Source organism: Anguilla rostrata, chromosome 18 (genome assembly GCF_018555375.3).
Source record: "Anguilla rostrata isolate EN2019 chromosome 18, ASM1855537v3, whole genome shotgun sequence".
In the NCBI taxonomy this organism is placed as follows: domain Eukaryota; kingdom Metazoa; phylum Chordata; class Actinopteri; order Anguilliformes; family Anguillidae; genus Anguilla; species Anguilla rostrata.
Window position 1 is genome coordinate 23,856,480 of NC_057950.1, and position 24,373 is coordinate 23,880,852.

Below are 24,373 nucleotides of genomic sequence, written 5' to 3' on the forward strand. Positions count from 1 at the left end.
TGAGTTATTCAGTACATTTTTGAGGATATTCTCGCATACAAAGACTCTCCCCAGCACCCAGACACCCCTGGGCCATGCAAAGCCAGATTGCTGCTATAACTCATTATGTGAGCACAGTGCGCCTCAAGCAGCTTAGAGACAGGAATGCGCAAACTTTCCTTCTCTCAGGACCAGAGTAAGAAATAAAGCATTAAATTGCCTGCCACCTATGACTGCGTGCGCAAATACGTGCACACTTTATTTATTTATTTATTTTACAAAACTTTCAGAAACGGCAATTCTTTGTTCGTCAACAACGCCACAACTCGTGGATTTTATAGATGCTTTCACTGCTCTGTGATCTTGCTGATTATTGTACTGTTTTCGTATTGGCTAGCTAGAGTGTTCTGTTCTCTCATTGGCTGCCCCTCTTTGGTGCCCCACTGGTTGCTCAGCAATATTATCTGATTGGCTACCGCTCCATGTTATTGTATCAGTAACCAAATGTTATTGTCACATTGTTTAATGTTTAACGATTAATTCAGCTAATTAACTCTCTGTCCCTCAAGGATCAGCCAATAAATCAATAAATTGCGTCGCTACAGTCCTGATATCCTTGTACGGTAGAGGACCGTGTCCCTCTCCGACAGGCTGCTTCTGTGAGCTATCGATCTACTTACTGTATCTTTTTAAGCCCGGTCGCAGTATCAGGATTGCAATTCCAATTCAGCGAAACCTGCGATGCCATGTAAAATCAATGTTTTCTAAATAAGGTGACACAGGAGCACGAGGTCCTATTGGCTTTCTATACCCCTTTTCTCATTCGCTCTGCAGAAACGAGTAAGAGGGGTTGTAATAGGGGTTGTACTTGGTAGGATTCTTGCTGCTGAACAAGCTTACTCTACAGGGTTGGAGTCCTGATCGATGTGGTCACTTCTGGCACTACGATCCTTACTTCACTCTAGTGTTTCTTTTGCGCCTCTACATCTTGAAACCTATGCACTTGTTGTACGTCGCTCTGGATAAGAGCGTCTGCTAAATGCCTGTAATGTAATGTAATGTAATAAACTCGGGTCTCACAAGGCCGCCTCCGATGGCCCGGATCTATGTATAGAGCTGTGACCTGCGACCTGCAGTGTATTACGTGACCCTGACAGAGGTCGACTGGGAGAACACGCCGCACCTCAGGCAGTTTCAGGGATCTCTCTCACGCTCACGATAGATCTTGCCTCTCAGCTACTCCCCACCCCCCCCACCCCCCCCCGTAGATACGGAAACAACAGAAGTTTCCCTCCGCGCGCTTCACCGTGGGCTCGTTCCCGCACCCTTCGCGATTGGTTACAGGACGCGCTCAACCTGCTGCCAGCTCTCTCATTGGCTGGCACGCCAGGCCTGATCAGAGTCACTCCTGTGCACGCTGCGCTAGTTTCCTTGGACAAACTTAGCAGGTGTTTCTGGACGGGCACGGACAGGTTTGCCCCTAAGCGCTTTCGGCAGCTGTCACATGAAGGTGGTGTTACAGGCCCACCTGTGTCCTTATGTGAACTGTAAGGTTGTTCGGTTTGAAAAGGGAAAATGACCTTCTCCTCCGTATGTTCATCATCCTGGCAGATTTGTCACTATAGCCTTTCTCACTTTCAGTTTTCATCTCCCACTGGCTTATTGTGTTGCTGAGCGATATTTTGAATGTGCAAATTGCATTACAGAAATATGGACAAATTGGGAGGAACAGTAAAATCAATATAGCCTTTAATTAAAAAAAAACAAAACATTTTAAACCACAAGCCTTCTTTTTCGCTAATTTGGAAAGCCTGATCATGTTAATTGGTCGGTCTCATACAGCCCAACATCTGTCATGCACACTCTCTCTCCATCACACACCCTCTCCATCACACACTCTCTCTCTCTCTCTCTGTCACACACACCCTCTCCATCACACACTCTCTCTCTCTCTCTCTCTCTGTCACACACACCCTCTCCATCACACACTCTCTCTCTCTCTCTCTGTCACACACACCCTCTCCATCACACACTCTCTCTCTCTCTGTCACACACACCCTCTCCATCACACACTCTCTCTCTCTCTGTCACACACACCCTCTCCATCACACACTCTCTCTCTCTCTGTCACACACACCCTCTCCATCACACACACTCTCTCTCTGTCACACACACCCTCTCCATCACACACTCTCTCTCTCTCTGTCACACACACCCTCTCCATCACACACACTCTCTCTCTGTCACACACACCCTCTCCATCACACTCTCTTTCCACCACACACACCCTCTCCATCATGCACCCTCTCCATCACACACTCTCTCCCTCACTCTCTCTCTCTCAGTCACACGCTCACTCCATCACACACTCTCTCCCTCACTCTCTCTCTCTCAGTCACACACTCACTCCATCACACACTCTCTCTCTCTCTCTCTCCCTCCCCGTCACACACACTCACTGTCAGTCACACACACACACACACACACACCCTCTCTCTCTCCGGCACACACACACTCCTCCGAGTCATGTTATTCCACCTGCGGCTGGGTCTCACGGCGTGTGGGCTGAGCTCTGTGGTCGCGGCGTCGGTAGGGCACGCGTCACACGCCCAGCAGTGATCCGCCGGTGCCCAGCCGTGCCCAGAGGAGCCGGTCTGAGCGATGGCACCGCTGATTATGCCCGCCCCTGCCGGGCTGCTGGCAGGGGTTCGCGTCGGCGCGGCCGGCGTGGACCCAAAACCAGACCAGCAGGGGCCGCGTCCGCACCCCGGAACATTATTTTAGCAGGATGCGCCACCTGGCAGCTGTTTTACGATTCTCTTAATCTGCCGCATGCGGGCGGATAAAACAAAATCAGTCCCCAGCATCTAGTTTCAGCTTGACGCTTTATTCACGTGTTTTATGATGTGCCCGCAAGTTTACCATTGATGCTGTTATGAAACCCTGCCACAGTGGCTGAATGCAGTGTTTTGATCATGACAGGAGAATCTGACACATGGATAAATCACAAAGTGACAGTCCCTAATTAACTATACACTAATAGCACTGGAATAAATAGATCCTTTGACCAAAGTACAAGGACAGCTAAGCAAAGCAACATGCTATTGTTACTCATCCCCCACTGCCCCTCTTCGCTTTTCTCTGATGTATCATGCCTCTGTGGGTTGATTAAAAGAATGTTCTCATGCACATGGGATCACTGTGTTCAAATTAACGGAACATTCTAGACTAGCTTTGATCTCTGAGTAAAAAGCTGTTTTTCAGCTGCTGCTGAAGCAGTGGACCCTACAGACAGTATCAGTGGCCTGTAAGACCTACAGACAGTATCAGTGCACTGTGAGACCCTACAGACAGTATCAGTGCACTGTGAGACCCTACAGACAGTATCAGTGGCCTGTAAGACCTACAGACAGTATCAGTGCACTGTGAGACCTACAGACAGTATCAGTGCACTGTGAGACCCTACAGACAGTATCAGTGCACTGTAAGACCTACAGACAGTATCAGTGCATTGTAAGACCTACAGACAGTATCAGTACACTGTAAGACCCTATAGACAGAATCAGTGCCCTGTAGGACCCTGCAGACAGTATCAGTGCACTGTAGGACCCTACAGACAGTATCAGTGCACTGTAGAACCCTACAGACAGTATCAGTGCACTGTAGGACCCTGCAGGCAGTATCAGTGCACTGTAGGACTCTGCAGACAGTATCGGTGCCCTGTAGGACTCTGCAGACAGTATCGGTGCACTGTAGGACTCTGCAGACAGTATCGGTGCCCTGTAGGACTCTGCAGACAGTATCAGTGCACTGTAGGACTCTGCAGACAGTATCGGTGCACTGTAGGACTCTGCAGACAGTATCGGTGCACTGTAAGACCCTACAGACAGTATCGGTGCACTGAAAGAGACAATAAAGGGAGGCTAAATTGATAGCATTGGCTGCTGAAATGATTTTCTGCCTCTTTAGCTGCAGGCAAAAATGATTGAATGCAGGGTCTTACTTTGCTGTTGTTTTGGAAAGTTTATTGGAGGGAGGAGAGGTTGTGCTGGTGTCAGAAAGCACTCAAACTACATAAAGGAATGAAGGAAATGACCTGTAATGATAGTCATTTTAAGTGAGCAAGATTTTTTAAAATGGATTCCTTTTGTTGCCAGCCCAGTTTATTAGCATAACTGACGTTTATTTCAAAATGGCATCTTTTCTTTTCTTATGCCGTGGCAGTTTTGTTTAAAAATACATATTATTCCAAGTTTCATAACTGAATGTGTGTTCCCTTTCAATTTCCTTTTATATTTTGAACATACATTGACTTAATTGCCAATATAAGTGTTTCTATACACAAAGTATTCTGGATCCTGGTTACTGTGTCATATTTCAAATAAACTGTTCCCATACACCATGGAATACAGTGGCGGAAATACAATATTTATGTATACACACAGCCATCAAAGTATCCCACAGAAAATCTTGGAAAGGACACACATTGGGCCTCATTCACAAAACTTGTCTTGAATTATTCTTACTTTTGTTCTGAAAAATGTTCCTATGAAAAACCAATATGGGATTTATGACACATGGAAATCCGTTCAAATGTGACCGTACACGTTTCTTCAATGAGGCCCATTGTGTTTCTTCCCTCCTCCCTTATCCAAAATGTCTTCTTGCAAAGGGTAGTTCTTATCAATATCTTTACAGAATGCTTTTCATAGACAATGTTGTTTCAGTTCTTTTTTCAGTCTAGAACATGTGTGTTTTTTACTGATAAACCAAAGTGATATAGACCATTGTTAGACGTTGATAGACCACTGATAGACCACTGTTTCTTGAGAAAAGCACGATCTTTAAGTTTGATATAATGGCTAGCTAGAGAGCTAATTCCGGCATAAGATGCCTTGCAAAATAAAATTTACAGGTGTTGATTTATTTCAGGATAGGAGGAAAATGATGAATACTATGTTATCTGTATTAACTGGAATGTAGGCTTTTTTGAGTTATAGGTATTGCAATAACGTGTTTATGAGACAGGTGTTATAGAATGCTTGAATATTCCATGTGGGACATGCGTGAGCGTGTAAACATTATGTCACAGTACATCTGTGAGCCGTAAGGCACACGTGTTTTCAAACAGGAACACGCTCTATCCAAATATAGAGCGTTCGCAATTATTACTTTGTAATTGCAGTTATTGATTTTGCTTGTGCTGCAGCATAATTCCACACATTGTCGGTTTCTATCATAGCAGAGGGGGGGGGGGGGGTATAGCGAAGCTCATAAGTTCGTGTTGATATTGGGTGGAGGAAAAAAAAAAATAAAGATATAAATGCGGAATAATTAAAGGTCACGGAAATGTTTACCCACAGGAGAGAGTTAAAATGTCAGCGCTGGTAATTTGACTGAATAATGGAGTACGGTGCGGGAGATGATTAAACCGGGCTCCCGGATGAAAGGCTCGGGTGGAAGGGGAAGGGGAGGTGGCGGCGGCGGCGGCGTTTACCTTGGGGTACTGCTGCACGGGGATGAGGACCCTCTCCGACAGCTTGATGTTCTTGTTGCTGATGACGTCCAGGTACTTCTGCACGTCCCCGTCCTTCCTCAGGTCCTCCCCCTCGTACTTCTCGATCTCTGCGGGGGGAGCCAATCGGAGGCCTTTATTCAGCGCGTGCCTTATGCCCCGTTTCTGACAGGTCAAGGCTCGGTACATACGGATGACATGCGAGATGGTAGGGAAAGTAAGGGAAAAAACAGCACTCTGCTGAAACTGTTCTCGACGGTTGAAAGCGTGTGGAAAGGAGAAGGGCGTGCTATAGACGGGTGTGTGCGGATTTTGGGGGGGGGGGGGGGGGGCATATGTGTGCTCCACAGCAAGAGCGTGAGACTCAAATGGGGCGACCTCCAGCTCCTCCACGCAGTCCCGCCCCCATGACCCCCTCCCCCCCCCTCAAAAAAAAACAGGCCCGTCAAACCCCCAAATTCTCCAGGAACCGGTCCCTTTTTATTTCCCATTCACATTACGAAGCTGCCCTATTTAATCTGACGGACTGCTCCCCCCCCCCACCTCTTTAATGCAAATTCATATTCCCAAAGGCAACAACAGGCAGAATTCGGCGCCTTTCAATTAGACGGCCTCTTGCATACAGATTCGAAGCGAGCCACAGCTCATCTTCTCCCCCACGTTTCAGCTGAGCGGTAATGCCCTGGCAGTCTGCGTCCAGATCCCGTCTGCTCATCGATCTACATTCGGGAATTCATAATATCAATCAATTCCATAAATCATCCCGCTTTTAAGCTGCGAACCATACATCCCGGTGGAAAAAAAAAAAAAAGTGCCATGTCGACAAAAGGTCTTCCAATCCACTGAAAAGTAAAGTTTGGGTTACCATCGGTTCCTACTGATCGAGTTCACAAATAACGAACTAATTATTGCACGTGCATGTCGCACTTCTCCCCTAATCGGCCATTATGAACACATGACCAAAGTGATGAGATGGGCTTGTACAGTACATATGGTGGAAAAAAAAGGAAACTCTCAGATAAAAATGGGTGTAAACTACTCTCAACCTCGAGATTAGTTTGATGTCGCAGGGGCTACTAGATACCGTGGCTAGGCCCGGGTCTGATGCATTCTGCAGGCGGAGTAGCAGAGTTGTATTATTTTACACACTGAACAATGAACGGCATGATGCTCTGCTCCCCCCCTCCACATAGGGCTGGATCTGAATCCTAATTACACGAGGGGGGGGGGGGCCGCGCTGCCAGATGCAGAACGAAAGCTCACAGCAGGACCTCCGTTACCCCTCCCACGTCCCCGCTCCCGATCTACGCTTCACGTCTCCGAACAACGGGCCAGGCGGCGCGCGTTTACGCCGAAGACTCCTTCCGAGGAGCGGATCGATGCGTTCTCTCGCCAGCCGCCCGACGTCCAGGCGGGATTTTTTTAAAATGTGTTTGTTCTTTGGTTTTTTTTTTTTGACTATCACGGGCGAGGCGCATGCGGGATAATTTCGGGCGAAATTGAGCGTGGGGTTTCGGGTCTCTCCGCAGAGTTCCCTCCAAAACCGGAGCTCGTCGGAGCGCTTGTGGAAAACCGCGCGGCCGCGAAACGCTGCGGGGCCCAGGAATAACACCGTCCTCCCGGGGGTCCCAGGGGGAGATCCGCTGTCAAAGGAAAATTAATGCCAGCAAGAATTAAGAATTATGAACCCGCTCCGGTCCTGTAGAACAATACGGGAGAGAAGTGAGGCAGCGTGGGTAGAGGGGGACCACGGGGGACAGAGAGAGAGAGAGAGAGAGAGAGAGGGGAGAGAGAGAGGGGGAGAGAGTGCGGCACGCGCAAGCAGAGAGCAGAGAGCGACCTGTAATCTTTCACTTCTAATGAAGCCTTCTCTGCAGCCCCTATTTGTAGCCAATCACACCGCTCCCCTCAACACGCGCAAGGCAGGGGCTGGAATAATATGTGCCCTGCCGCGACATATTCTAACGGCAGGGTGCTGTGTGTGTGTGTGTGAGAGAGGGAGAGTGTGTGTGTGTGTGTGTGAGAGAGAGGGAGAGAGTGTGTGTGTGTGTGTGTGTGAGAGAGAGAGAGAGAGAGAGAATGTGTGTGTGTGTGAGAGAGAGAGAGAGGGAGAGTGTGTGTGTGTGTGAGAGAGAGGAAGAGTGTGTGAGAGAGAGAGAGAGGGAGAGTGTGTGTGTGTGCTTGCGTGTGTGTGCGTGTGTGTGTGCATGTACGTGTTTGTGTGTGTGAGTGAGAGAGAGAGAGTGTGGGTGTATGTGAGAGAGGGAGAGTGTGTGTGTGTGTGTGCGTGCGTGTGTGTGCGTATGTGTGTGTGTGTATGTGCGTGTTTGTGTGTGTGTGCATGTGCGTGTGTTTGTGTGTGTGCATGTGAATGTGCATGTGTTTGTGTGTGTGCATGTGAATGTGCATGTGCATGTGTTTGTGTGTTTGTGTGCTGTGCTTGTCTTTTGCAAATGAGACCCAGATTTCCAGCTGAAACCGGTCAGGGCAGTTATGTGGATTTCTGAGAGATCTGGAAAACTCCAGATCTCTGGGGTCTCCTGAAGCACAGTAATTGTTTCAATTTTCAAAAAAAAAAAAAATCCATTTCGTTTGCAAAGGTTATCGTTATGATTGCTATGATAACAGTCATTATCTAAATAGGCTGTGTAAAGAATATTGTGAGCACGCATTGGAAGACCATTTGCAGGAGTTACTGTGAACATTGGGTTTTAATGTGACCAATATGAAATTGAAATTGAGTTGCTGGGATAAAAATAACATATGTGAGTTAGATATTTATTTATTTAATTTATAATGACCTACTCAGCTGCAACAATTTTACAAAGAATGCAAGTTCTCCTCCTATACCACTCCTACTCCGTGTCTATCGTTGTGTGCGTGCGTATCCGTTGTCTTTACGTGAATTTGTGGCCCCACTGTGTTTGTTTGGGGCCCTAGATTGGTATTCTGCCTGCCGAGTTGGGAGGTCCTGGCTTTTGAGGTTCATACTGTGCTGTGCATTGGGTCCCTTTCATTTGCTGGTCTATGTGGGGCCTGCTAAGGTCAGGCTAAAGACCAGGGGCTCATTAGAACATGAGGGTGCTATCCAAGTAAGTGAAGTCACAATACTCCTCCCACTCATGCTCTAAATACACTACATCGAAACTATTTTTAAATATGATCACTGTCCATGACTACTTAGGGTCCTCTTGATATTTTTCCATATACGTTTCACATGGAAATTAAAATATGAAAATGAGGAGCTAGATGTACCAAGCCAATACAAAAATACCTGGTTTGTACATGTATAATATATATACAGTATATTACTAAAAAGTAATAATTTAAGTATTTAACGCATATGAATGTGGAAATAAAATGATTTTGCGGCACATTATACAGCTGTCCCATGATTTCTGCTGAGTCAGAGAAAGAAAATCTTCTTTCTGCAATATATCCCATTTCAATTACACCTCTCCAACTTTGGGCTGTCTCTCACCTCGCTGTTCATTTGGTAGATGCAACGCATTAAAAAAAATCCCCACACTGACAAATGAGATTACAGTGCATATTTTAGATTTACTTTCAGACAGTCAGCTGAGGATGCTACCGTTTCAGAGGATTTGCGTAATCGCGGCTGGCAAGACAGACAAAACTTTATTTAAATTTTTTTTAAATTATTTAAAAAAGTTTAGAAAAGTAAGAGACGTTCAAAGAAAAAACTGTAGCCGCCAGTTTAATCCAGTTGAGCTCATTGAACGTAGCCTTCTAAACTACATTAAATATGTAACTGGAATGTAAGCTGCAACTATAATCGAGTAGAGGGGGCAATAAAATCCATAAAATGAAAAGGAGGCCATCTTTAGATATTCCCTTGCAAGTTTTCTGTCCTTGTAAGTGAGTGGAAGAGTTAGTTTGGATGGAGTGGAGCGACTGTGCTGAGAAGCTTCGCTGACAGCACAGCGGAACGGCCACAGAGCCTGACGCAGGCGGCACAGCTGTCTTTGCACTTCCTGGTTCGAAAGAAAATGGAGGGAATTTGCTCGAAGAGCAATGTCCTCACGCCTTTCTGTCATATTTCTCTAGACACGCTAACGTGCTCTCTAGCACGTTCACCCGACTCAAGACACTTATTCACCTCTGGGGCCAGATGGACATAAGGACACTTATGACGGGAACTGAACTGAATTCATTCAGTTGTCGGTTTGATTTCAGATGTGGGCAAGTTGCAAGGCTTTGTGGTCCAGGTGGCCCGCTCTTGCGAACGCACGGTTCTGCTCTTGTGAACGGAACAGTGAACAAAGCACTGGAAATGCACAGTCACTGCGTATGGAAGTGCTGTTCATGACATCTGCAAATGCATCTCAATTACCGCACTTAGTTCTGTAGGGTAGATTAATGGAACAGTATGGCAGGTTAAGCTTAATGGTTGTAGGTTAATGCAGGAAATGTATGTTGTGGTTAAAAAAAAGTTCCGTGTTGTACTCCTTTATAATTATCATACCGTGGTAGCTTGTTGTGGTATAATTCATATTTGATTTACAGCTTAGATGGGAATGCCGTTAAATGCCATGGCAACAAATCAATTTATTCCATGTGTATATATGAAGTAAGTTGTTATTTAATTACAGTCCTGTTATCACATATGGTGGAAGGTAAACATTAGTAGCCTTCTGCCAACTGTGACCAACTGAACACATAATTCCTACCCATGCCAATTCCAATCCCAATTCCACACCCTTCATAAGGATGAAAAAGTCTGTATGAAATCAACAATGAGTTATATTTTAATTGTCAAAGGGGTTTTTTTTTTTTTTTGGTTGCAATCATTATTCCAGCGATGATGTATGAGAACGCCAGCGCCATGGCAACCTGTCGCCGAAGCCGAGGACAAAGGGAGCAGCGCCGCTGTTTGAGACGTGCTGGGAGGGCTTTGACTGCACCAGCGGCGCGACTCGGGAGTTCGGATAGCGAAGAGGGGCGCGGTGCGTTCCCCTCTCAGTCCGCACGCGGGAGGGTGGCCAGCGGCACAAAAATGAGCACAAAAAAACACCCAACAACGGAGGCCGCGTTGACTTCTGGGTGTGCTGCAGCCAGGGGGACTCCGGTAGTCATAACTTTACGTCTCCAATCTAACGGTGTAAAGACTCTTTGTCGCCTCTGTTTGTTCCTGATACGACATTTCAAGGGCGCGCCCCGGCGTCTGACATTTACATTACATTTTTTTCCGCCAAAATAATTTTAGGCCAGTTTTTTAGAGCGCACAAAGACGTCTGAGGAAAGCTTTCTGAAGTGTGACGGCAACACGGTTTTTTATTTGCCTGACAGAACGGTACTCAGGGCTGGTTTGTGGTCTGACCTTAAACTTATACGGAATCACTACTTCGCCGAATAACTGTTTCAGACTTTCACACCGGCGAGAGGCTGAAACTGTTCTGCGGACCTTTTCCAGGCCGGAGTCAGATCCTCCAGGGTGCTGCCCGATTGTTGCCATGGCGTTGCCCAGGAAGCGCGAGCTTCATTCGCCGGGGCTGTCGTCGTGCCGCTGTGCGAAAGTGGCTCCCCTGAACGATCGGACCCTGGCAGCGCTACAGGAAGCGCGCTGCTCTGACACGGTGACCGCACGGCTCAGCTGGCGGACTGAGAGTGAGGGACAGTGACAGCGGAATGTGGGATGGGCTTCCGAGCCAGGAATTCTCCAGGAAGGATGGAGGATTTTATAGTGATTACTTCAGTCTAGACTGTAAAGAAAGTTAAAATACTCAAAATTTTAAGGCAACATCACTTAAATGTTTAAGTTTTGAGCTTACTTTATATTTTTAAATTAGTATTTTTGTTCAGAAAACTTAAGATTTTTAATTTCATAGAAAAACATTCAGTTGAGTCAAATTTTCTGGACTAACGAATGTTAGTTGGCATAACTCAAAATTTAAAAATCTGCATTAAGCTCTAAACTAAAAAATTTTGTGAAGCAAGTTGCCTTGAAATTTTGAGTATTCTTTATATACAGAGTATGAATACAGTTTGGCCTTCCAATTTAACCTCAGATCTACTTTTAAATCTTTCCGAGTGATAGAAACGTCTATAATTACATGTACGGCATATGAATCATGAAAAAAATATTTCACATTTCATTAATGGGGTCTATAAATGTCTGTGTGCATAGCTGTGCCTGTACGCATGAACTGATATTAATACTAATATTACCAGCAGTACCTGAACAGAGAAAGGTTTCCACATTTACGGCTGAACAGGATTTGGGAGGCTGGAAGTCACCGGCCCCTGGCCCTGGGCCATGTCTAGAGCTAACCGTCCCGCGACAGTGTGCAACAGATGCAACTTCGAGTTTAAATGGTGTCTGAAACGGGTCAGAGGTTCCACTGGGATTCATACCACTGAAAGAATTACATTGAGGAACCCTCGCACAGCGAGAATTCTAATATGCCTGCGCTCGGTGTCGTGGGACTGCCTGTTGTTTTCATACTGCTCAAATGTGTCGTATAATACCATATGTGTGCAAATGACAGTTTGTCGCACGAGGCTGATTTATATATATTTAATTATTGTGTCTAACTATATTTGTTCCCTGGGTTTGTATCGCATTCATTTTTTTTTAAAAGGGTTTATGCCTAAAAAATCGCAATCCCTGCAGTAAAGAGTTAAAGGTGAAATACTTATAAAATACCTGATATAAATGAAAGTGTGTCTATATGATGGAATACTGCTTTCTTACAAACACCATTGGTGTGACGTATTAATATCCACTGCCTGTGTCCTTAGTCACTGTCGTTTCGATTGGTCAGAACGCGTACAATCCAGTAAAGGGTCTTACTGACTGACTTTCCTCAGCAGAGCGTTTTGGGGGTGGGGGCTCTGAACTGGTCAGCAGCCTGCACTAAATCACAGCATTCACTCATTCCTCCCACACCAGCCTCAATCTGGGTCCCTGTGCCCCCCCCCCCCCCCACCTCAATTTTTCCCTGACCCCTTAATCCCTGGCACGCTGAGTGTGAATGTTCCCCCTCCCGCCACGGAAGCTACCCGTCACCGGGCACTCGTGGTCGACAGAGTTCGGCTGGAGGCGGGTCAAGACCAGACATGCTAGTCGCTAAATATTTGGGAGCTTTTCGAACTCAAGCGACCAGCCAGAAAGCTAAAGAAGGGCTTAGCACCATGTGAAGGTGCTCTTCTGTAAGGTCAGATTTCTTTTAAAAAATGAATAAAAGCATCATTTACTTGTCATTGATAAAATATTTGTATTTTATAGTACAGTTCTTTAGCAACAACAACTACTATTACAACTACTACTACTATTAGTAGTACTAGTCTACTACTAGTCTACTACATTGTTATAATATATTAATCGGTGCATGTGACAGTGTCTGACTATCTGTTTTATTGTGTTAATTTTAGGATTTGTGACCTCATTGTGAAATGGAAATTTAATGAATATACCGTACATATTCTAGCAAACAAATATTCCAAAATTTAATTATGAGGATATGTGCACAGCTCAAGGACTCGATTAGCATAGCGCTCTGAAACAGACCTTGACATATTTCAGCAAGTATATTTAAAGCTGACGCCAGCAAGGAGGACTCGTTATGGGAATATGTTTAAAAACAGATAAATAAAGAGACGTTTAAGAGTAGGCATAGCTCAGATATTGTACGTACATGGGCCCACAGATATTCCTGACCATGAGAAGCACGTGACCAGTGATCAACACTCATCCTCAAGTCACAAACTCAGATATATTTACAGACTTCAGGCCGGCTCAGCAATGGTCGACTTGGCGATTATTTGGTGATGCACAACACAGGTGGGTCACTAATTATGCCATGAAGGATTAATTAAAAATCTGAATCCTGATGCAGTCAAAGGGAAGTGTGAACACAAGGAGACACAATAAATTGATTTTTAAAAAAGAAAATAGTCAGAGTACATTGATATTGACACTGCACACTGATGATTCTAAAAGATTTTGCACAGCATGAAATATAGACCACACCTAAAAGACAACAATAGGCTGGCCTGTCAAATCTCAAAAACAGAAAGTGAAAACGAATTTTGGAAAGTTAGCGCCATCCCCTGTGTGTGTGCATGCAGGGGGTATGTGTGCGTGTGTGTGTGTCGGTGTATGTGTGCGTGTGCCAGTGTGCATGCGTCAGTGTGTGTGCGCGCGTTCCTGCGTGCATCAGTGTGTGTGTGCGTGCATCAGTGTGTACGTATTTGTGTGTGTGTCTGCGTGCGGGCATGGGTGTGCATGCGGCAGTGTGTGCGTGTGTGTGTGGGGGTGTGGGTGTGTGCGTGCGTGGTTTGGCTTTATTCAGTGCCTATAATGGCTTCACAAAGTGCTGCACCATGTCTCTTCCCTTCGTACTCAGTGGGAGGTGGATAAATGGGAGGACTATCAACGCATCAAACAGCTGCAGGAAACAGAATTCAGGATGACCTCTGACTCGCGTGAGTCATCCAGGCCTGGATACTGACTCTTCACTTCACAGAAACTTGTTTTCATGGAGGGGAAATAGAATTAGTAACATCTCTCTCCAAAGCAAACATCCTATATACTGAAATATACTATTTTATACTTAAGATTACTTGAAGTATAAATAAGGCTTATATCAAGTATCCTTATATATATATATATATATATATGCACGTACATGACTTTTTCATAGAGGATTATTATTATTATTTTATTATTATTATCATCATTTGGGCGTATAGGGAGTGGTCATGCATGTTCTATACATGGGTAACCCCCCCCCCAAAAAAAAGGTATCCACAGCATACAATTCTGCACCATTGTCTCCCCCAGTACTTGTTACTCAACATTGATTGGTGCAAATGCATTGAGTTTGATGGAAGATCACAGAGTAGTTGGTACTTCAGCTACTAGTATCTAGCCGGTGTCTTTCTAGGCACTTATCAGTAGTAATCGTTTGATGGGTCAGCGACACAGCTAGCATTCCACTCACTGTCGTGCCCTACTTATCTAGGTAAGTTTTACAGGTTCGTTTCATCCATTACGTTTATCTCGATGGGAAAAATACATTTTTTGCGAACCCATCATTTTCGCTAGCGAGTGTCTAAGATTCAGCATTTTTTTTTCTTCCCATTTTCCTCGTCCCCGTTGAAAATGGTATGGCTGCTTCATCAAACACTGTCTTTCATCTGAAGGAAATGAAAAGCAGACAGACCAAACGTCTGTTTTTATAATTCACCACTTCCATAGCTTTCGGGGAGGAAAAAAAAAAATCCTTTTTTAATTTTTTTTTTTTTACTTTGTACAAAGCAGTCAAAACATTTCGGAAGGCAGAAACCTTACCACTGCATAATTCAGCTGCTGGTTACATTATTAATCAGTCTCACAAATGAGACACACTTTCAAAATTCATATATTCGATCTAAAACGTTGGAAAAAGAGACGGCTATTTGCCTGGAAACATCCCGATGAATCGCACATCAGCAGAAAATGACAAGGCTTTATTACATTTGTAATTTTATCATATTGAACGGCGATGCAGTGATTTGGCAAATTGCCGCGAGCAATTATCGGAGACCTAATTTTCCCCCAAAAATAAAGTTGCCGCTCATCTACTCTCAGCAAATCCGTAGAATTATGAGAAGCTAATTAAGACACAGTCTGGTGCGCGGAGTCACAGGTAACAGACATGATCTGTGAGTGGAATCGGGGCCGTGCTGATTTAATTAATCAGAATCCAGCGCTACATTCTCATTCCGATCATACCGGCAGCATTCTCCCTTCTTCTGTCTTTTCCCTAAAAAAACATCTACACCGCCAATCGTTTAGTTTATTTATTAAATTTCTACAAATGACTTTTTTTTTAACGAGCACCTGTCTTGACTCCAACCAACCGGTAAACATTTCTTTGCAGTGAATTTTGTGGAAAGCACGGACGATAATAGGAATCTGACAGCTCTTCAGTAGAGATGGGCTTGAGTGCGCGTGGTTCGTGCTTGTGTACATGCAGCTCTACACTGCAATGTGCCGTTGAGGAAATGTGACTTGGAATTAAATGGGAATAAGAGGAAAAATCAGCCCTTGAGCACAGCAATGAGGCCGTTCTGCCTCACAAACGCTCGCCAAGAATGCGGCCTGGGCCCCAAAGGCCTGAGCCTGGATTAGGGGAGCCATCCCGCTAGGCTAGGAGTGCACAGCACAGCGTTAGCACGGGGGAGGTGCGGCATAGCTCACTCAATGCTCCTTCCATTCCGGCTACCTGATTTACCTCAAGAAAACCAGGTGCCCGGCGACTAGAGTGAGAGAAGCACCTCTCCACCAAACTTAACTAGCTCTGCCCAGTAGTGCTGTGTGGAGCGTAAGGAATAGACCAGTCAGAAGCTCCCATGCACATGAATTAGTGTGAGTGTTATTGCTTCAGCTGCAGGTGCTCCTGGGGCAGGTGTTTCAGGTGGAACAGCGTGTAGGTGGAACACTTGTGAGTCAGAAGGCGCAGACGGTGATTTTGAGTACCGCTACAAGACCAGAGTCATTTACTTTGCTGCCACGAGTGTAAAACTGTGTAATTTTGTTCAGTGAGGTAATTAGCTTCCTGAGGTCTGGAATATAGAGTGAAACCGACTCGAAATCTGCAACATTTTAAGCATTTAAAAGCTATTATCCTTTTGATAAAATTGTGACCTACCTTGTGAAAACTATTATCCTTAATTGGAGTTGTAATTTTTATTGGATTGTGTGTTTCCCTGTTTTCAGGAACTACTCATAATCTGACAGAACATCTTCCTGAACACCGTGCAGGGCTGGTTTTCCCCGTTTTACATTATAATAGAAGGCTTTTCAAATCTATTTATTTCTGGTCTTTTTGTAAATATCAGATGAGCACGTTTTATGAAAACACATATGCACAGGAATACATGTATATATTGTTATTCGATGACAGTCTAACTTCAAGATATGAAAATGACTGGTTAGGGCCTCCTTTCTCCCCCACCGCGGTGGGAGAACAGTCCATCACCAGGCCGACAACAAAGCAAACGGAACCGTAAATTGAATCGGACGCGGCGCCGACGTTCGCTTTACGGTGATTAGTTTGATTTGCGCTCTCTCGCGTTTCGCGCGTTATTTTTTTTACAGCCTCGGATACGAGGAAGAAGACGTCGCCTCGTCAGAGGCACCGGCGTACGCGCGCGGAGGCGTGGCTGTTTCCTAATCGACGCGGGAAAGGCGGATGAGGGGCGGGGGGCGCGTCTTATTCCCGTTACCGTGGCAACGTCCGCGCGGACGAGGGTGCCGACGCTACGGGCGAATCGAACGCGAGGCGAAGGGGACGGGCCGTCGCCGTGGGTTACACGGGATTTTCAAGTACGGTTCAGGCACTTCAGTTCTGTACTCAAAGAGGACTTCTACACCGCTGCTCTGAGAAGGCAAGGGGCTCGTCACTGCTTTTTAAATTCAATAACACCGAGTACTAACTATGAACACCGCAGAAGCACGGTTATGTAAGCACCGATGAATATGTATGTTTACGCATTCATTTCATTTACCTTTTAAATAATATATGATCTCGGCGAGCGGACGTATCCAGCATTCCTTCGACATGGGGCTATGCCCGACTTTATTGTTGATTTTACTAAGATAAAGCAAGGTTGCGCATATCAATTCCCCTCCCTCTCTCCCAAAGGATGCGATGTAGACAAGGTCGATACAGACATGTAGATATCAGCTCTTTCTGTCTGTCTACTGGGATTCATTAAAAAGGTACAATTTGAGTGAACATGAATTAAACCTAACGTATAATGGCATTTCCTGCAAAAAAACCATGAAGCTCTGTCTCCTTTGCTGCAGATTGACATGTGCTACAGTCCTAAGCCCCGCCCACCCTCCAGGAGCACTGGAGACACTGCCCCACAGGGCACAGCAGCAGGGTTTCTCTGTGATCACAGAGTAATTAGAGCTCCTGCACCCCAACTCCATACAGATGCTGCTTCTTATATCTGCCAGCAGCTGGAATGTACAGAGGGCTGGTGTGGGTGTTTTACATTTCACCCCGCCCCCCCCCATTAACAGTAATAAAGGATAGGGCCACAGTGTAGGCACACGATCTTAAGGCATTCCCAAGTTGTTGCTTTTTTTGTGCTAGATGTACTTTTCCATCACCCCCCCCACCCCATCTAGAACATACAGAACTAGAGCGAACACAGAGAACATACAGAACCTGAGAGAACACAGAGAACATACAGAACCTGAGAGAACACAGAGAACATACAGAACCCGAGAGAACATTCAGACCCGAAGACTCTTTAATAAAACTGCTGCTTTCCAACCCTGGCCTTTCAACAAAAACGCTTCTCTTTCGCTGACCTAAACCCAGCAAGCCAAAAAAAAAATCAATGAGTGCTGCAATACAGTCCGAGCCGGAGCAGAATATTCCTGATGGGACGGAGCAGGTGAGGGACGCGGCACCTGCGAGGAACACTCACCTCAGGGCTCTTTCAAGATGTTTTAGGTCCCGCCCGCACCACAGCGCCCGAACCCCTTCCCTTTCTTTCTCTTTTTAAACAACCCGGACCGCAGACTTCTATGGCTGCAGAAAAACACCTCCGAACTGAGGAAGAAAGGCCCGTTGCCAGGATTTGAGGAGGGGGGGAACAGGGGAATAGATGAGATGAGAAGAGAGGAGAGGAGGCTCTGACACGTTTGGATGAAGAAATATCGGCTGCTCCCAGAGAAAGGCTCACAGATCTGCCCCGTGTTTAAACAGGCGTCTCCCCCCGGTCATGAATATGTATTTCGGGCGTCTGCTTCAGAAGAGCCGGGCCCCGCTCCATTGGAATGCGCGGCGCATTAAACGCCCTTATCTTCGCTGGATCTCTGCTTCCTATCACAGGCAATTTTTTTTATTACGGCGAGAGTCTCCGGGCGCATTACTGAACCGATGCCACCGACCCCAGAGATTAGTGCGCATACCGGCCTCCACGCATCACACGCACACGCACTCGCGCGCAGATACACACGCGCACACACACACACACACACACACTCTCTCTCTCACACGCACACGCACTCGCGCACAGGCGCACACACACACACACACACACACTCTCTCTCTCTCACGCACTCGCGCGCAGATACACACGCACACACACACTCGCGTGTAGACACACACACACACACTCTCTCTCTCTCACACACACGCACTCGCGCGCAGATACACATGCACACACACACACACACACATTCACACACAGAGACACACACACACACTCTCTCTCACACACACACACACACATGCACACACACACTCGCACACATACACACTCGCGTGCAGACACACACGTTCGCACACACACACACACGTTCGCACACACACACACACTCGCATGCAGACACACACGTACACACACACATTCACACACCGAGACATTCACACACAGAGACAGACACACACACTTGCATGCGGACACACACACACACTCACACACAGAGACAGACACACACACTCGCGTGCAGACACGCGCGCACACACTCCCTCCCTCTCTCTCACACACACACGCTCTCTCTCTCACACACACTTGCACGCGCACACACACTCTCTCTCTCACACATACGCGCACACTCTCTCTCTCACACACAAGCACGCACGCACGCGCACACACAGACACGCACACACTTTATGTCTCTCAAACACACACATGCACACACAAACACACACCGAGACAGACAGACAGACACACTGCAGGGTGCACAGAGCGATAGCGCAGGTACTCCACTACCGATCCAGCCAATCCAAACATGCCTTGAGAAATACCCCATCCTCCCGTCACAGAGGGAGAAACAGCCGGCGAGAGAAAGTTCCTGCGATGCCGTCTGACTCCCAGCTTTCACCTCCGCGCCGCGAAGGACATCCAGCCTATTAGCCGGGCCGAGCCGGTCCTGGCGCGAAGGCTAAGAGCCCGTCCCGTCTGCTTCCCGGCGCCCCGGCGACAGCCGGAGGAGGGAGGGGCGCGCAGCGTCTTTCGGCGCGCCCTGGCGGACAGATGTCGGCCCGGCGGGGGCCCGTAGCCGCGGGGGCCCGCCGTGACTAAATTGGGAAATTGACTGACGTTAATTAAGTCGGGAGAGCGAGTGCCTGCGAGAGACTTTTCCGACGGCGGCTTTAGCGAGAAGGCCCCCGGCAATGCTCTCATTAATTCGGCCATTTTGTAATCTGTCAGACCGGGCCATCGATATGAAATGCATGCGGCTGGATTGAGGGGGCTGTTTTTTCCTTTTCCTCCCATTCCAGATACTCTGGACCGGTCACTGAATTGCACTGAAGAAGTGGGTTGGGAAATGAACGTTGCGCATATGTGCTGTGGCAGACCAGGATTCCTGTTGTCACACAGCCCCCTGCCACTGAGCACACAGAGATAATCCCCAGAAAATCTCTATTATCTTACAGATCAGGGGATTTAAGTAAACAGTTCCATTAAAGGGCCTGATTTAAAACAGAAACATATAATGCCTATCAGTTCTCTGATAACTGTAGAGGGAAGGATAATTAGCCAATCGCGGTGTGTGTGAGAGGAAAGTGGGTGAGCGTATGTTATGTGCTTGATATACAGCGATGTTTTGACCGCAGTCCACAGTTCAGCAAGCTTCAGCGGGATATGATTCCTGCTGGGGCTCATTAGCAGAAGCACATAGCAGGACTGATCTGAGATCAGAGGCTGGGCCTTATAGTCCTGATGGGAGAGCGAGTTTTCATGCAGTGGAGGCGGAGCTATAACCCGCTGTCATTCTTTGACTCATCTGCACCAATCAAAGAGCTCTCTGTTGTTTTTTTTTTTTTAAAAACCAAACACAATAATTGGTTACTAACAGCATAGGATAGCTCTGCCTATTTTCACTTTCACTTAACTGTGTAGAAACATCTCCTTGAGTGTTGATTCTTCTCTTTGTTTGTTTGTCCCCAACCACCCAACTGCCGTGGAAGGAAAACATTTAAGAGGAACCACGGCTGTGTTGAACGAGCACCTGTCTTTCGAACGGTTTCTGTGCTCTCTCTCTCTCTCTCTCTCTCCCTCTCTCTCTCTCTCTCCCTCCTCTCGAGCCAGGCACCGTTCCAGTGGAGCAGAGTTACAGCCGCTCCGCTGCGATCTGTAAAATTTTACGGCTCCCCCGTGACCGAAAAATTAAACATTTAAAGAGTTTGTTTGGTGGCGGTTGTGGCAGGTTCAAAATCTAATTGAAACGCTATGCTCCGGTTCAATTAAAAAGTGATGGAGAGCATTTTAGGGCAGGCAAACTGAAATTGCAGGCTTCGCAGGTTAAACCTGCACTTGAATTTGGCATTGTGAAGGCGATGAGTAATTCAGTGTAAGTCCAAATTAATGCCAGCATATACATTAAGAGATCATTAACTCTGTTCTATCAAACAAGTGACATATGCTGTGTTCTGACGGGATAAATTTTACCCGAGGAGGTCCCGTCACATATTTTACTAATTATGTGGGTAATTCCAACGGACCATTCTGACGGGTAAAAAAAAAAATCAGCAAAAATCTCCCACCGCAATTACTCACCGTGTCCCGGATGTTCGACATGGAAACTTCTGGGAGCTTAAAAAAGCGGCACATTTCACCCTAACAGACAATTAGACACGGCTTCCAAAAAGAAAAGGAGACATTGGGCTCTGCTACTGAATCCATTGTTATACCACACGAGGAGAAAAGTGCGCCAAAAATAAAGCACACTATTAAATTACTTTACTTTACTTTAAAATAATTATGTCTATTCACACGGGAATGGTATTACCAGAGGACCTTGGTTACCTACTTTTTCCCCCCGAAAGAAGAGTACGTAATTCAGTCCGTGAAATTTACTTTGAAGCCAGGTAAAAATGACCGACATGGCACCTTCTGACAAGATTAAAATCACAGGAGTAATAGGTAATGATTCCAATTACAGGACATCCTTGGGTACAACTAATCCTGTCCGAATAAGGCTTTAGTCTATAGCTGTCCATATAGTCCCAAACTCTCAGTACTGTATGGGCATGGATTATGACCCACCAACCCGTATTCCATACCTGTCATCCCAATATTCCACCTCATCTCTATGATTTTACAATAATGAATACATTAATGCCAAGGCTGAGCCCATACAAAACCATAGTCGGGAAACAATAAAATAAAAAAATTTTTAATAAGAATAAAATGAGTAATAATAATAATTATGAATACAGAAACCATGTTTCATGACAATATCGACTGGAATTTAGCTGAAACTGGACTTGGTCCATTTCAAATTAAAACAGCAACTCAAGTACAGCAAAATGAAATAGAAAATTGAAAATTGTTATGATGAGATTTCTTTTTTCCATCTGCAGTTGAAAGATCCCATCTACATAATGAGGAAATGTCCCCAATTCCCTCTGACTTCAGGTGGGACTCCAAAGGGACTTGTGTTACGGATATTCTCTGTTCCAACACAGAGGTCACATTTTGGGTTCAAAAAGATAAAAAAGAGCCTTGTGTTCTGTCTGCTAATGAACACAAGGACACTATGGCACGCACAGGGAATTGACACACAATCTCCCACTTTAAACAGCTGGTTAGACGTTGACCTCATGTAAAGGTTAGGTCTTTATTTTAGTCTATCCCAACCTTATTACTACTATTATGACTAATTATTATTATTATTATTATTATTATTATTATTATTATTATTATTATTATGTTTTTGTAGTAATATTGATTTTATTTAAGCAGAAAATAAATGTAAAATGGAATAGTGTGCATGCATAATCTCATTTTGGGGAAAAGAGTCAATGGTATATTATGAATATTTATACTGTTTGGAGAGCTGAAATACGTGCGTGCTTTTGCCAGGAATGCTTTCTGCCTGTTATCAGTGCGGTGCATGGCTGATACCTCGGCAGAGCGCTGCTAGATTCGTTTCACATTTCCGTTAGCCACAGTATCCTTTCACCCCCCCGCCCCTCTGCGGACGCCCCCTCCCCTCACCCCCGCGGGCGGCTGTTCCCCCCCCCCCCCCCACCGTGATTTCAGTGCGCTTGGTCTAACCTTGCGGCGACATTATTTATTTAGCGGCAGTCGGGGGAGAGAGCCCTCGGAGCCGAGCTCGCGCCCTGATTCTTATCTGATACCGCCACAGCGCCTCAAACACGAGCGCTCCAAACACCCCCCGATCGTTAGAACAGAGGCGACAACAAACAGCGCGGACGAGACGCTGACGCGCCTCATCGAGACTTTCACCAGTTCTGCCCCCCGGGCCAATCAGGCGCGGGGTAGCCTGGCTGACGCAATCAGGAACATTTTGGGTCTGCAAATATATACATATTTTTTAATCAGATTTAAAAAAAAATAATGTGTCGTATTGATGGAAGTAGGTCAGACGATATTGATCACGTAGTCAATGGCTGAAGAGATGGGGGGAAACAGTACAGTCATTAGGAGCTCTTTCAGCGATGCAGGAGGCCCTGTGGTGTAACCACTTTGGGCGGGAACGCTGCAGGTGGGGTGGAACACGTTCGGTCTGAGGCTGGAAACTTACCCTGCGTGTGTACGCGAACAGACGTAGCTTCAAGCTATGCAAAGTTGATTTCACACGCAGTTGGATTCTAAAATGTGTCACCTGAAATTCTTAACGCAGCGCAAGCGTGAGCTGCAGCGTCAGGCGTCGCAGCGAGGGGCGCTACAGCAGGCAACGGCAGGATGAAGCAGTCTACTTCAACTTGTGCTTTCTTCCGCTCAGTCTTTCACGGCTGTCCTGCATCGGATCTGTGAGGTGTCAGGTTCATTAGTTCCACAAGGACTATGTACTATGTACTATGTACGTACTATGTTTGCAGTGCATTGGCCTGGTGTTGTCGTTTGCGTCCATGCGCAGGGTATGTTTCCAGCCTTAATGTGTGTTGTCGTTTGTGTACATGCGTAGGGTATGTTTCCAGCCTTAAGGTGTGTTTGCGTTTGTGTACATGCGTAGGGTATGTTTCTGGCCTTAATGTGTGTTTGTGTTTGTGTACATGCGCAGGGTATGTTTCCAGCCTTAATGTGTGTTGTCGTTTGCGTACATGCGTAGGGTATGTTTCCCACCTTAATGTGTGTTTGTGTACATGCGTAGGGTATGTTTCCAGCCTTAATGTGTGTTTGCGTTTGTGTACATGCGTAGGGTATGTTTCCAGCCTTAAGGTGTGTTTGCGTTTGTGTACATGCGTAGGGTATGTTTCTGGCCTTAATGTGTGTTTGCGTTTGTGTACATGCGCAGGGTATGTTTCCAGCCTTAATGTGTGTTGGCGTTTGTGTACATGCGTAGGGTATGTTTCCAGCCTTAATGTGTGTTTGCGTTTGTGTACATGCGTAGGGTATGTTTCTGGCCTTAATGTGTGTTTGCGTTTGTGTACATGCGTAGGGTATGTTTCCAGCCTTAATGTGTGTTTGCGTTTGTGTACATGCGTAGGGTATTTTTCTGGCCTTAATGTGTGTTTGCGTTTGTGTACATGCGTAGGGTATGTTTCTGGCCTTAATGTGTGTTTGCGTTTGTGTACATGCGTAGGGTATGTTTCTGGCCTTAATGTGTGTTTGCGTTTGTGTACATGCGTAGGGTATGTTTCCAGCCTTAATGTGTGTTTGCGTTTGTGTACATGCGTAGGGTATGTTTCCAGCCTTAATGTGTGTTTGCGTTTGTGTACATGCATAGGGTATGTTTCCCGCCTTAATGTGTGTTTGTGTACATGCGTAGGGTATGTTTCTGGCCTTAATGTGTGTTTGCGTTTGTGTACATGCGTAGGGTATGTTTCCGGCCTTAATGTGTGTTTGCGTTTGTGTACATGCGTAGGGTATGTTTCCGGCCTTAATGTGTGTTTGCATTTGTGTACATGCGTAGGGTATGTTTCTGGCCTT

The 24,373-nt window shown here is 46.0% G+C and overlaps 2 protein-coding genes across 6 annotated transcripts in view; one reads left to right on the forward strand and one right to left on the reverse strand.

The window, feature by feature from the left end:
* The window catches only part of si:dkey-103j14.5 (isoaspartyl peptidase/L-asparaginase), a 236,651-nt gene that overhangs the window by 132,199 nt on the left and 80,079 nt on the right, over positions 1–24,373 (forward strand). The window lies entirely within an intron of this gene.
* Positions 1–24,373, reverse strand: part of khdrbs2 (KH domain containing, RNA binding, signal transduction associated 2) — a 157,377-nt gene that overhangs the window by 120,066 nt on the left and 12,938 nt on the right. For all 5 annotated transcript variants that reach the window (XM_064317615.1, XM_064317613.1, XM_064317617.1 and 2 more), the window contains exon 2: positions 5,477–5,604. In XM_064317615.1, coding sequence (XP_064173685.1) covers positions 5,477–5,604 — 128 coding nt within the window. The remainder of the gene's footprint in view (positions 1–5,476; positions 5,605–24,373) is intronic.